The sequence below is a fragment of the Ambystoma mexicanum genome, chromosome 1p, assembly GCF_040938575.1.
Source record: "Ambystoma mexicanum isolate Mex_15411 chromosome 1p, UKY_AmexF1_1, whole genome shotgun sequence".
NCBI lineage: Eukaryota > Metazoa > Chordata > Amphibia > Caudata > Ambystomatidae > Ambystoma > Ambystoma mexicanum.
This window is the reverse complement of record NC_090921.1, coordinates 791,024,897-791,039,463: the sequence shown is the minus strand read 5'-3', so window position 1 is coordinate 791,039,463 and position 14,567 is coordinate 791,024,897. Positions and strand designations below refer to the sequence as shown.

The following is a 14,567-nucleotide window of genomic DNA, read 5'->3' as shown; positions in this document are numbered from 1 at the left end:
ACAAACCATTCTAATCTGGTACATTGGTCCAGATGGTCAACTTAATTTAAAGACAATAGGGCTTATTCTGAGTTTGTCCTGCGGTATAAAAAGCGATTTCTTTAGGAGGGAGGGAAATATTGCCATTTTTAACTCTACTCCAACTTCCAAGTTTGATCTTAAAGTGGAGAATGTATCTTTAGCATCTTGATACAGGTAAATTAACCACTTCAATGCCAAAAATGGGTAGATTCATCACGAGGGACATTAATGGTCACTGTAAATGAGCCGCCCTATGGATTCCAGAAAATGGGGCTTAATGGCGCTATGACGTCAGTCATAATGTATCAGTAGATCCCCCAGATCGACTGGGGAGAAAGCTAAGTGAATAGGCAAAATACAGTGGCAATACTGCCAAACCCGGAGCACCTATAACTCTAAAAAAAACTTTACTTTATTTTATTTATATATTTATAGAGCGCCCGCAGGTATCAGAGTGCTGTAAAGAAACAAAACGTACAACATTAAATAACACAAATACATAAAGCATTACTAATTAACTTAATATCAACATTCTTAACAAATAGTTAGTAGTCCGCAGGTAGTCCGCTAAGTTTTAAATCAGACAGACCCTTGGGCAGGTACTTGCATTTGCTAAGAAAATCGGGTAGATTATTGGCCCCACATCCTACCAGGACACAGACCTAGATTTTCCTGGGTACACCACTCGTCAATATCCAGTCTACATAAAATGTTCAAGTCCGAGTCACGTGGTAGCAATGTTAAGCACCCTTTTTTAGTACATGAAAGCCCAGTACTGATGCCCCCTGGTTTCTTAGTGACAGAGTCACACGGTCATGTAGGATTGCACCTTTTCTATTGCAAATTACAGTGGATTGTTTCCTCTATTTAACACTGTAATATTGGGCAGTATGGTATGATTCGGAGACTGTGGAAGGTTGAAAATGCCAAACTTTGTCAATCATTCTTACCAGTGCGCTCATGCTCCCCGTCAGGCGGATGTTCTTGCTAATAAGATCAAGTAGGTATTGGAATTCGGCGTTGGTGTAGTCAAATCGATTTCCAAAGACGAGGGAGCAGATTATGTTGGAGACCGCATTGGTCACTTTGAACTGGGGATCAAATGGCTGTCCTGTGGACGAAAAACAAGAGATTGCAATCAGTATTAAGAACTTAAAGTGGTAGTGTTGCACTAGGGCTCACAATGGTATTTCAGGCAGATACTGCACAATGAAGAAGTGCTCCATACCCAATAATCTGTGTGTGTGGCACTAATAGTATTGAGCTGTGAGGGGGTCCCCTGTAAATTCAATGAATTGTCTGCAACATACAATGGTTTTGGTGAAGTGTGGTGCATGGGGACAATCTGTGGCATAATTATAACGCTCTATCATGAACAAGAATTGGTCCTCTGATTACAACTCATAGGCCAGTGGAATGATTCCCTTAACATTAAGTCAATCTGGGTTTGTCAGTCGGCTAATGCTCCCTTTCTCTCGGCCGTGACTAAACTAACAGGGTCTGTGTACTAAGCTCCGGTTTAGAAAAGGATGTCTGAGATGCATTTCATAAATATGCCATGGTTGCCAAACAGTCCCATATCATGAGGGTCACCTTCATACAGTGCTCGTTTTTTTAAGTCAACTGCAGTTTGCATGTGCCGGTTTGAAGGCCCATAGCTACAAAGTAACAAACTGGAATGCAAGATCCAGTATTGAAATTGCTATTGGTGAACAGAACCTTATAGCCCGTTAGTTAGGACTTGATCATTCAGGCAGTGGCCCCAGGGTCAGGATGACTGTATGTAACGCAACACACCACAGAAGGAGGAATCTGTGATGAAGCATCGTAATTATTGAAGAATTGCAGATTGCTTCAGCAGTTGAGGGTAGGTGAAAGATAACACAGAGCAGCACTCCAAAGTTCTCAAAAAGGCCTACCTTTCTTTTTCTTTCTCCTCCTCATGCCAGTGACTATGGTGGTTGTGCTCCGAAGTACGCTGGCAGCGCAACAAAATAATATGGAGGTTGCCCAGGGCTCTCTATTGCCAATAACCATACATACCCCTGTTCAAAATACTTTAGATGCTTCCAATGCAGTTATTTTTATTCCAGAGGCTGGCCGGGGCACTTTACATTGTACTGTTACCTCAAATCTGCCCGCTGCCTTGCCTGCATTTGATGAGAAGCCTCAACCTCATTGCTCTTCATGGTTAAAAGCCCTGTGAGGCCTATAATGCAGAGTGCCACTCTAACTTAAAACGAGTTGAAGAGCCTATAAAGTCCTGCCCTAGCATTGGTTGTACTTCCCCTACTTATGTGCCTCCTGGACGGTCTCCTTAGCTCCAATCGGAATTTGGCACTCAGCATGCAGTAAACTTAAATAACCATGATCTTGTTTCCGATATGTCTATCCTAGCTCCTGCAATTTGTCACAAACTACGGAAACGAGTGAGGCTCTTGCTCGATTTTAAATCCAACCAGTGTGTTTCTCCAGGCCCTATTGATGAGGAAGTAGGTGTCACCAAGGTCATGTTACATCGGCCCTCTACATCTGGCTACTCGCCGAACGGCCTCACTGGAGCTCTTCCCTTGGCTAATGCACTATCAATCTCTACACAGGAAGAAAAAGGCCATGGACCCCTCGGTGCCACTGAAGCACCCAAGGCGGGAGCCTCATCCATCATCCAATTTGGCAAAGCCTGGGGGTAGTAACCCTGCCCTTGAGCAACCAGTGGTCGACAAGCTATCTTTCCTGGTTCTATCCCGTCTGCTGGACTCTATGGACATGGGTTGTGATACCCTTAACTTTGAACTAAGAGGGGTGCAGACAATACTAAAGGATGTTTGTACAAAAGTAAATTTTGTTGAAGGTTTCATTACAGGGCTTCAGACACAAATGCCTAATATCTCAGTGAATCTAGAGGAAATAAAGATACAATCTATACATAATTCTATCCCCAAAGCCCCAATCCTGATGTTAACATGTGGTTAGATGCTCTACTGAATTTTGAGAACTGCTCGGTTGTTAAGACGCAGGCTCTTGTACAGAGGAGTTTTGTAGAATTAACTCCCGAGAAGATGCCCTCGCCCACTGTTTCTATGCTTGGCCAAAGCAGCCCAGCAATACATGAGATGGTGGACGAAATTACTAACAAAAGAAACAAGATCGAAACTCCAGCGGTGCCCCCCCAAAAACCCTTGCACAGAGGGATACCAAAGGAAGGCTCCCCAAAAATCAGGTTAAACCTAAAAACTGTAAAAACCCAGAAAAAAGAGCGAACAACGGCTCTAGGAAATTCCTGCGCAACCTAAAGCTAAAGGCTGACGGGCTGGCGGGGAGCTCTGTTGGTGGTCCTCAAATGCGAACACAGGGAAAGAAAAATGGTTTTGGGGGACTGAATGTAACGCTCACCTGGTTCCCACAGAGGCGCGGCGTCGAAGGCGCAGAACTCTGAAGATGGACAGGAAGGGCCCCTCTATTCTGGCTTCCCTGGCTCGTTGGATACCCTCCTGTGCGTGAAAAGGGGGTATTACCAACTGTGGAACAATGCTCAAGCCTCCCACTCCCTTCCAACCCTCCACGATACCTCCTCCACGATTCCCTGTGAAGCCTCACCTTAGGGTTTGGAAGGATGAGCTCTCCATCCTGCTTCTGATGCAGGGGCGCGTTGAAACCCAGTTACTTCACTGGATTGAGGATTGATGGGAGTTCAGGTAAGCTTGACTGTTCAGGTAAGGCGCTGTAAATGTTCTGTTCAAAAGTTCAAGCTTAATAATAATGTTCGTTGTCTAATTGCAGCAAGCGCTAATGCTTATGTCTTTTTCCCCTTAGGGGCCGGGGTTCGGAGTGCCGGAGATATGGCGCCGACCCGAAGTGAAACAGTTCTGGATGAGCGCTCAGGTAATGTCTTTGCATTCGCTCATTCAATGTCTTTGTCTTTTTTCCCCATAGGGGCCGGGGTCCGGAGATGCCAGGAAGCGGCAGGACCCGAAATGCAGTGGGAATAATCCAACAGGTAAGACTTAAAAGGAAACTGAGCTTTCCTTATTCCTTTTCTCCCTCTCACCTTTGTTCTTGTCTTTTTTCCTCTAGGCGCCGGGGCGTAGCTGAATCCGGAAGATCGGTGCTGAAGATGGAAGCGCCTTGCAAAGGTGAGTAAAATGCAGCGCTGCAGCTATCGAAACGAAATGCCTTTAAAATGATGTCTTCCTTTTGGGGGCCGTTGGAGAAATGACTCTGGGATGCAGATTTAGCAGGTAAGGGCTTTTCTTCTCCTATTCCCTTCCTTTCTCCCCTTGCAGGTGTTCCAGGGTGCTGGCAGGCGTGGCTGAAGTCAGGATGCAGGAGCTGACACGGTGAGCGTCCAGCTGCTAGGTGCAGAACAACGCGAAGCATGTGTGGCTGTTCGGGTGGGGTTTAAATAGCCTTGGAAGAAGTTCCTGGTATGTATCCTTCCACCAATCAGGTATGTATCCTTCCCCGACCACGCCCGGGTGGTGAAGTAGTCCTACAGGTTAAGTAGTCCCATTCAGGCCTCAAGAGGGCCTGGATGAAGCAGCAAGGTCTGCATCAGGTAAGTGTGCACCCAAGCACTTAAACACATATCCTCTTCTATGAGCCTGGCACCTAAGGCGCCAGGACCAGGGTCCGCTATGAGCCTGGCGCCTACGGCGCCAGGACTGAGTCCAAAGGGCCCTGACTTGGGCCCGCTGAGACTTCCCTGGGGAAAATGATGTCTGCCTCTGGGGTTGCTGGGCCCGGCCTGGCTCCTTAGAGGTAGGCATCATGACACTGAATGAGAGAAAATCTCCAATTTGTGCAGACAAGGTTACATCCACCACCTCTCAGGGTGCTTGTTCCCGTTTTCTGGTGCCGGTACCCAAGTCATGTGAATTACTTGACCTAAGCAAGATCTCAGTTTATTCAGACACTGGGAACCAAGCCCAGGCCGAGAATTATCCCCAGGCAGAATCAATGAAAGTTGTATACAAATGGGCCTCGGAAAATGTCACACTTTGACTGAAACTTCAGTGACGACTGGGAGGGATTGTGTGAGCCAAGGTGTTCCATCAACTGAGGGCTTGAAAAAAGAACTGATTACCCTGGGGAAGGAGGTATTCCCATTATATAAGACCCTAGAAGAGAAAAGAAGGGACCTACCTGGCTCACAGACCTCCGCTTAATGTCAATTCTAATAATACAGTAGCGTGTAGCTCTCGGCGCAATCCACAAAAAAGGGGACCAACCCCGGTCCAGAATTTAAAAAAAAGACAGTGGGATCTATTGTCAAAAGTAATATGAATGTGAAATTTGCTGAGGAGCCTCATTTTGTTTACATGGGACGTTTGAGGAATTTGACAATAATCCCTTAAACCAGCGTCATATTCTATCTGTGTTTTTAGAAATACCAAGTTTAAGGTTAATTCGATCTAATGACATAAAACAGATGTTTTTTGTGTACCAAGATAGCCTGAATGTTGTAAAAGTGTGCTTACGCGCAAATATAGAAAACGTAATCCTTGCCGAGGGTGAAGCCTTACTATCATTGGGGTATGAAATTATTGAGAATTTAGTGTGTCCTGCTTCCTCAACTGGCAGGGATAGTACTGTCGAAAACTGGCTCCATTGAAAACACTCTCAGCACTTAACAGTTAATCTGAGTACTAACCAGCCTCAGAGATCCCAGAAACCTCACTCTACTATGCAGGAGGGAGACAGAAGAGCAAGTAATGACTGGGTCAGGATTGTAAATGTATTACATGGGGAAGTAGCTACCTCGGATGTCCATGCATGATTATTTACAACTTCTATGGTGTCTTGGAACTCGAGGGGTTTCAACAATATTTCTAGTAACAAAGATGTCTTAAATGCATTTAATATTGTTTGTTTACAGGAAACCCTAATGTGTGATGTCCCTGTTACGGATGGCTATGAGGTATTTGCAACTACGGCTGAACGGGCTGAAAGAGGCCGCCCTTATGGCAGGCTTTTAACAGCTATTAAACATAACAGAGGCTTGAAGTTAATTTAATCAATTCATCAAGACCAGACATGTTAATTACCCTTCTGTCTTGGAAGAGACCGGTCGTATCTGAATTCACGAAGTGTCTCCTCTTTAATGTTTACTTTAATCCTGATTGTGTAAGTTTGGATGATTTTCTGTCTGATTTTTGTTATTCAATGCTCAGTGAATCCCCGGAGGAAGGGGGCCATGTTATAGTTGTGGGTGATTTCAACCCAGAATGTCTCGAGCAGTTTTGGTACCAAAAACAAGATCAGCTGGGTGTGTCAGCCAAAAAATGGCAAAATGGGCGTCGGATCTCCCAAGAACTCCAGTCATGGGATCTGTCTCCTTTGAACGGAGTATTACAGCCTGACATTCCGCCCAGCTTCTCATGGCAAAATATTCTCTAGCTATCAACCATAGACTATGTCTGTCTGTCTTCGGAATTGTTAGATAGGGGTGGATCACTAGAGATACGGTCCACCCACCTAAGTGACCATTTGATGCTAGTGTATAATTTCCATGCAATATGAACGTGCACAGGTAGCAATGTAGAACTGCCAATAGAGGTTAACCCAAGGGACCATAGTATCCGCTGGTAATATAGATTTGCGAGGCAATTTAACAGGCTAATGGAAGCAGAGTTTGAGGAAAATATGCCTTGACTATGCTCTCTCGATTACTTTGGACCAACTGTCTCCTCGACTCTGAGGATTCTATGTACTGCAAAGTCGCTGGCAAAAGGTGTTGGTATTGTTTCCCATGCACATGCCTTTGACAATGCGGTAAAGTCCCGTAAAAAAGAACTGAGGCTTAACATAAGGAGGCTGAATAAAAACAGCCTATCTTCCTTAACAGAAAGGCACGCCCTACGGACAAGGTTTTTTAGGACAATTAACGATGCCGAAAAAATGTTGAGCTATTTGTTAGGGTCTAATTCTGTTAATTTCTGGCAGCTCATTAGGTCAAACTGGATGGACCCGTTTTTACAGGTGCAGTCTATAATGAAGACAAATTGGGTTGCTCACTTTGAAGCCCTCTACAATGCAGATAAAGAAGGGTACAGAGTTGATTACAGGGTACCGTGGCAGAGTGCTCCCTCCTCGGACTTGGACGACCTGTGGTCCCTTATTGGCTCTAGCAAGAGTTTTAACGCACCAGGCTCGGACGGCTTGTCAGTCATGACACTAAAATCTGATCCTATATTATGGGCAAAGATCATCTCAGCACTCTTTGTGAACGTACTCCAATCTTGGAAATTGACCACCGTGGTGGTCATTTTTAAAAGAGGCGACAGATTCTCGCCCCTTAACTATAGGCCGATATCTCTTTTGAATGCAAGTTGCAAAATGTTCTCCAAGTTGATGCTACAGGACTTGCAGACTTGGGCCCGAGATCTAGGCACGCTTGCTTTTATCGAAAAAGGCTTCAATAAGGGAGTGGGGATGGGCCTAAACAGTTTCTTGGTAAATCTATTAGATGCCCAGGCACAGGGCCAAAAAACGGCACTATATTTGGCATTCCTGGACGTCAGCAAGGCGTTCGACTGTAAATCAAGAGCTTTTATTGGCAAAATTATCAAAGCACGGCTGCCAGAAGGCACTAATAGACATCTTGGTAGCGCTACACAGGGATACAAAGATTAGAGTCAGACTTTATGCTAATGGGTCCTGCACTGCCTGGACCACTACGACCAGGGGATTGCGACAAGGATGCGTGCTGGTCCCTTTCCTTTTCAATTTTTATATCATATACATGGGTCTCTGTTGGAAATCTGTCCACGCTAATCCACCTCTCTTAGGCCAGTCCAAGATCCAATATCTAAACTATGCGGACAATGTCATTATCTTTGACAAAACTCCGATAGGACTACAACGGGCCTTGGACAGTCTAAATTGTTACTTTGAAAGCCTGGACCTTAAAATAAATGGTGCAAAATCGAAGTTTTTGATTTTGAATGTAGCAAAGTGCAGATGGAAAGCTCACTCATGACGGTCCAGGGGTGTGCTTTGGAGCTAGTAAAGGAGTTTAAATATTTGGGCAGCATAGTGTCATCACATAAAAATAAAGCTGAAACTTATAACATCTTTTCTGGCTTCAGCTTCCCAGTAACGACTATTCAACAACAATTTTGGTACTACTCAACCCTGCCCATGCTGAAATTGTACAGGCAAAAGATCTTGCCAGGTGTGATTTATGGCACGGAGAACTTGGGAATCACCATAGATTGGCCATCACTAGAGGCCCTCCTGTGGAGAAAGGCACGGCATTTGCCAAATTCTCTTCCAATGGTGGCATTAAGGCATGAACTGGGTTTAATACCTGCTGGCTGTCTGGTTGAATGGAAAACGCTACACATGTATACGTTAATTCTAGCTTCCCCACATGCATCTTTATACATTGGGTCATGAACTCAATCGAGCAATCTATAAGCCACTAGTAGCCTTGAGGGCCAATTGTGAGCTGATACTAACAAGGATTGATTCCTCTGCTGTGGAACTAGTCAGCAACCCTACCAAGGTGAAAAGTAAACTTTATAATATTGAAAGGCTGAAGAATAGGTCAATTCTGATGAACTACCGATGCTTCAACTACCATTTTCAATACAACATAAAAAGCTTTAATACCTTGTCTGTCTATCTGAGAAAGCATCCGTCTAGTGACTGTCGAAGGAAGGCCATAAAATTAAGATTTAATCTATACTTAACAAAGGAGGTACAAGGTTCACGAGAAGGCATGTCATCCAGCTTGAGACTATGTTGCTACTGTAACCAAGATCAGGAGACATTAAAACACCTATGTGTGGAATGCCCCAAGTTTACCCAGCTCTGTTACGAGAAGTTGGGTAGACATATCCACAACCTTGGGGCTATAAAAGCTGACCATTTATGGATCCACATTTTGAATCTGAACGAAAAAAAAAATGCTTTTTAATTGCAACCTTTGAACTTTTAGAAATAATTTTACCTCTTGAATGTGAATCATGACTTTTTTTGAAAAGTCATTAATTTCCCTCAAAGAGCTGTTTCTTTTGTTTGTTTTGTAAATGTAAATGAAATAATGTTTATACTAGGTCTAAATTTATGTGTAATTGCATGAATTGATGTTTTTGACTGTGTGAAAGGTTTTAAAAATGTTAACCAAATGCACAATAAAAAATGGAATAGCAAGGCACCAGGAAGAAACCAGAAGTAGTATATCTACCACCGCTACAAGTACTCTATCACTGAAACACTGGTTGAGGTGGATAATTACTTTTAATGTTGTTCGTGACTTGCCTGTGTCTGAAACTTCATTGCAGCCAGCCCACTGTGATGAATCCCCTTGCCATACTCTACGATCATCAAGTGTGGTGACCAAAAGGGCCAGGAAACTCACGCAGCGGACAGTCACATATCAGCCAAAGAGGTACTTTACGGGCCAGGCCAAATGACCGTTACCCATGCTTTGGTGCAGATTCTTGCCTACGACATATGCTACACCTGAGGGAGGGAAGCAATGTCACAACAACCAATCACTCTCTAGTCCTAATGACAATACAGAGGCGCAGGTCCTTACATTCATACAAGATTGGGGGAGAGGTGGATATTATAAAAGGAATATTCTAGAAATAAGAAGCATGTGTGCTTGGAGAAAAGGGTGCGGCAGGAGCTTGGAGCAGGTTTGTGATTCAGGAACGAGGCTGAGGAAGGAGATAGGAGAGAGACTGGTAAGAGTGAAGGAGGCTGAAGACAAGATGAGGGGAAGAGCCATGAGGAAGTGATAGGTGGACGTCATTGCGACGTGGCGATAGGAATTCATCAGGAGGTATTTTCTGGATATCATTAGGAGTTGGCACGTGTAGGTCATCACTAGTCGGTGGAAGTCATCAGGAAGTTGATGGTGGAAGTTATTCAAACGAGTGTTGGTGAGGTATAGTAGGCTAGTGAGGTGGTATGTAACAAGAGGGCTTGTTTAACCCCAGGCAGCAGTTGACGATGAGACACAAATTAGAAGGTGGTGGGAGGATGAATGGGCACATGTCAAGGCATCAAAGAGGAGCAGGTTCAGAGGAGTAAAAAGATTGTGCAAGAGAGAAAAATCAGGACCACAAGAATGAGAGTTGCTAGGGCCCTCTTAACCTTGCCCCTGGGAACTGATGAAGATTAAACGAATCAGCTCTCCCGTCAAGTTAAATAGAGACTCCAACTATATCTACATTTCATGGCAGAGACACAGCAGAACCTACAGGGGCTACAAGGATGACTGGTGGCAGCAGCATCCCAGCTTTAACTAGAGACAACCAGAAGGAAACAGAGACAGTACCCAAGAGACTGCGTGAATGCATCATTCCCTAAACCCCTGTTAAATTTGTCAGGGGACAATCAAGAGTGTGAAATCCTTTGGTGAACCAGAAATTTGTGTCTGAAGAGGCTTACACTGAAGGGAAATTCCAGTATTTCAGGTATATTGCAGAAGAGTAGGGAAGGAGAAGCTAACCTGACTATTCAAAGAAAGACATTGTTTTGGAACTGTTACTCTTTGTGCTGAAGAAGTGTGTTTGAAGAGCTTTGCAGAAGTGGCAGGAGAGGTCAGCCTAGAATATCTTGGTGGAGGGGAATTTAGGTTGGGAATCTGCCTAGGGCACTGACATACACCAGGCTTGGTCTTGTCTTCTGATGCATATGGCATGGTCTTTAATAATATCAGAGTCTGGCACAAGTGTGATTGTATCCTATCCACGCATGATGCAATAGACCATGGTACAAAGTCAAGTTTTGCAGGGGTCTGTGGAGGCAGCAGCAGAAGAACCACCCACTAAATTGGTTTCAAAACTGGGTTTGTTTGAGAAGGGTTTGAAGTTGCAGCTCTAAGAGGGTTAGGGGCAGCAGGTTAATCGCCCATGTAATAAGTGCAGAATGTTTCTCTATTGTACTGCGATCCATCCCTACCACTCTTTTGACCTATGAATCAGATGACGGCAACGGTGATGATGAATCTAGTAAGGGTGATGATGACCACCACATTGGCTTAATACCAGCTTGTTGGAAGAGAAGGCTGAGACATATCTGTGAACCAACCACAGCAGTGAGCCAGAAGGACAGATAGAAAAAAGCCAACTCTGGCTCAGCGCCTGTCAGCACAACCTCTGCATGTATTTATAGTGAAAATATTCCACAAAGCACGCATTCAGTTCACACTCCCTTTGCAAAACCTAGTCAAAGTGTTAGTTGGGTAGACTGTCATCAGGTAAAGGCACCTATTGTTGTTTCTGCAGGCCCACAGCATGTGATGTTTTTGTTGACGTTCGAGAGCTGCAACTTGCCACCTGCACTTTGTGCCACAAAATAGTGGCTTGTGGAAAATCCAGGAACCAATCTGGATATCTTATCAATTGTTGATCATATGAAGTGATATCATGCATAGGAATGGGACCATTATAGACTGCAGCAGCCCGCCAGGAATTGGCAAACACTCAGCAGCATGCTGGAACTGTTCTGCCCTATCACCCCGTAAGCAGGAAGTGTGTTGAAGTACACACAGTAGCAGGCAAATCTGTAGTAATAGCAGGATGACAAATGGTTGTACCAAAGCCCTATCTCAGTGATTTATTTGAGTGCAGCCAGAAATTACACTGTAAACCTCCATGAATATCTACTAAAAGCCAAATTGGGACTAACTGTTCTGGTAGACATTTTGGCATAGGCCTTTGTTGAAAGCAAACATTTTAGGGCCCTTATAGGATGTGCTGAGGTATTTTGGCAAATTCCCACACAGAATTATTCAGCATGCCACAGTATATCAGAGTTGTATGAGGCAGCAGTTCTTTCGGTGAAGAAGGGTGGACGGTATTAAAGTTCACTCTGCAATAGATATGTGGACGAGTGGCCAAAGCACTGACTACATGACTAACAGCGGATTGGGTTCCCTTCCCCTCCAGAGAGCAAGAGGAGTCTTCACAGCAGCAGCATGCCATGCACCCAAAAGCCACTTTGTGAATCCAAGGCTTTGATTGCAAGAGACACGCCAGTGCAGACATCTGGAATAAAGTCGCAAAAACGGCCAACTTCCTGACAGCTATCCTTGGCCTTTGGACAGTGGCTCTTATGTCACTGCTACTCTAAGTCTGATTAACACAAAGCATGTGCTATGCTTTTTCACATGTTCTTCACCCTGTGAGACTCCTTGTGCATGATATGCTTGCTGTGGCACTCAAGAAATACTTTGACAGTATTGAATGCCTAACACAACCTCCCCCGTTGCCAGATGTAAATGGATGTGATCATCCACTAGAAAAGGAGTATGCAACCAACTCCGATCAGCCCTAGCCAGCATAGTCAATGGCAAGGGATCATGTAAGTTGTAATCAAAAACATCTGGAGAGATGCAGGTTGTAGACCCACCCGCCCCTGCACTGGAATTCAACTTTGCATATGCTCGATCACCTGTGAATGCAAAGCAATCCTGTATGGGACTACGTAAATAGTGACAGTCGAGCACCGCACTGCAAGACCAACTCAGTGGCAGCTCTAGCATAATGCCTGCGAGCTATGGCCCTTTGACGAATTCAAACAGCGTGTGAACCATAGCTATGTGTCACTTAGTGAAGTAATTCCATTTATATATTTGTAGGAACCTATCCTGTCTAAAAATGTAACAATACATAAAAGCCTGGACTGGTGAGACTTTTCACAGCTGGTGAGATGCCAGATGTCAATCTTTCATAATGATCCACGCATTAAATAAAAGAAAACATTGAATAACTTTTTGCATCTTTCCTTGACCACCGCATTAAGGTGAATGCATCTGCATTCCAGACTGTGAAGTGTAGGATGACGCATCTAGAAGCCTTTTGCTTATCTGCTTATCTTGGGACAACCTGCACTGGACTTCCACAGCGGTTCTACAAACACATCCACCGCACGCTAGCTCTGGGAAAGAGCCTTCGGCACTAGCCTAGTGGAACATCAACCAGCAAAGAGCAACTTCCACCCAAATAGGTGTCGTAGCCACCAGAAAAAAAGTCTTTTCCTTTATCAATGTGACTCCAAAACCTGCAACCAGACCACATGGCTAGTAAAGAGACCCCTCCACCAGCAAAGGGACCCTATAAACAAAGGTAGCATTTTGCCCTACCCGCGGCTTCCTGGAAGGACCGGATCAGAAATTCTGCCTCCTCAGATATGCGGGCTTCCGTGCTCCTCTTGCCCAAGCCGAATTTGCGGAGAGTGGTCAAAGCAAACCTTCTCTGGTGTTTCCAGGAAGATCCATATGGGGCCATCAGTATGCCTGAAAAGAAAAACGCCTGTTTTAAAAGAAATTGTTAAACTTAGTAGACGTGTGCATTCCGTTTTATATGCAAACATTTTCAATCCGATTTTCCATGCTTATTGACAAAATGGTTTAACCAGTTCTACAGAAGGCTGGATGGTGTGTTATCAAAATATACTTTTTTATACCTGAACATGTGCCGTTCTTGCAGTGAAGGTAGCTACCAGTGAGACCTTGCTGTTCTAAAGTCAACTCTAGTTGCATATCCCTGCAGCAACGACGGGTGCAGTAAAAGCACCTCATGGGCGAGGTCACCGCCTGCGAGGGCAAGTCTCAGTAAGTTGTCTCTGTACTCCGGACAGTTTACTGGCTGATATCACGGATGTAAGTGCATATTGAAAAGAGGCGAAGACAAAGAAAGCTTAGAGGTAAGCTTTATTTCAGCGGCCCACCTCCGCTCTCCTCCAACAATCCATACATTTCAAACCCCGCATTCCAGTTCCACGAGACACTGTGTACGTGTCTCGTGAAGCTGGAATACGGTGACATATTAAAGTTCCTTACATATCTTCCCCCTTATAACAAATAAGTAAAACCTCAAAAAGAAAACTTCTTAGGAATAAACGGTAGCAAGGGAAAAAAAACCACAGAAAAGAATTAAAAGAAATCTATAGAAACAACAACAACCTATAAGTAATATAACAAGAGATTATCACTGAGTAAAGTCTTTTAACCAGTTAGGTTTGCGTTTAAGTTTCTTGTTGCCTTCACAGTTATTATCTGATCTGACATGCATAGTTGCAGGAGAGTCATCTGTGGGAGGATCATCATCACTTTCCCCCTTCTGCATTTCCTCACCTACTCCATCTCCAAACTCCCCAGCTTTAGCCAACCTGCCCTGCGACCACACTTCTCCTCCCTCCATGATGACAACAATTCCACGCACTGAGGCAATTCTTTTGGGGCCTAAACATGTACTGTCTAGACATTTTTGTGTAGCTCTGGGATTTTTTACCCACACCCAATCTCCAACATTCCACTCTCTACTCTTGGCACACTCCCTCCTGTCAAACAACTCCTCATTACTAGTTTGGCTTTTGGCAATCAATCTCATAATGGCTTCCCTGTCAACTGTCCTGTTCCTGTCAAACCTAACCAACCCGGACATAACTTGGTTCCAGGCTCTCTTCCCTTAAGAGAGACAAAAGGAGATACTTTCGTAGTGGAATGCAGGGTTGTGAAGTAGCTCCACATCATGTGATTCAATACTTCCCTCCAAGGTTTTCTATTGCGCATCGCTAACTGAATC

General features: G+C 44.4%; 1 protein-coding gene across 1 annotated transcript in view; it reads right to left on the bottom strand.

The window, feature by feature from the left end:
- The window catches only part of LOC138512071 (cytochrome P450 2B12-like), a 191,808-nt gene that overhangs the window by 129,461 nt on the left and 47,780 nt on the right, over positions 1–14,567 (bottom strand). Inside the window, exons 4-5 of the mRNA XM_069627678.1 lie at positions 13,124–13,276; positions 972–1,132 (exon numbers count right to left, since the gene is read on the bottom strand). Coding sequence (XP_069483779.1) covers positions 972–1,132; positions 13,124–13,276 — 314 coding nt within the window. The remainder of the gene's footprint in view (positions 1–971; positions 1,133–13,123; positions 13,277–14,567) is intronic.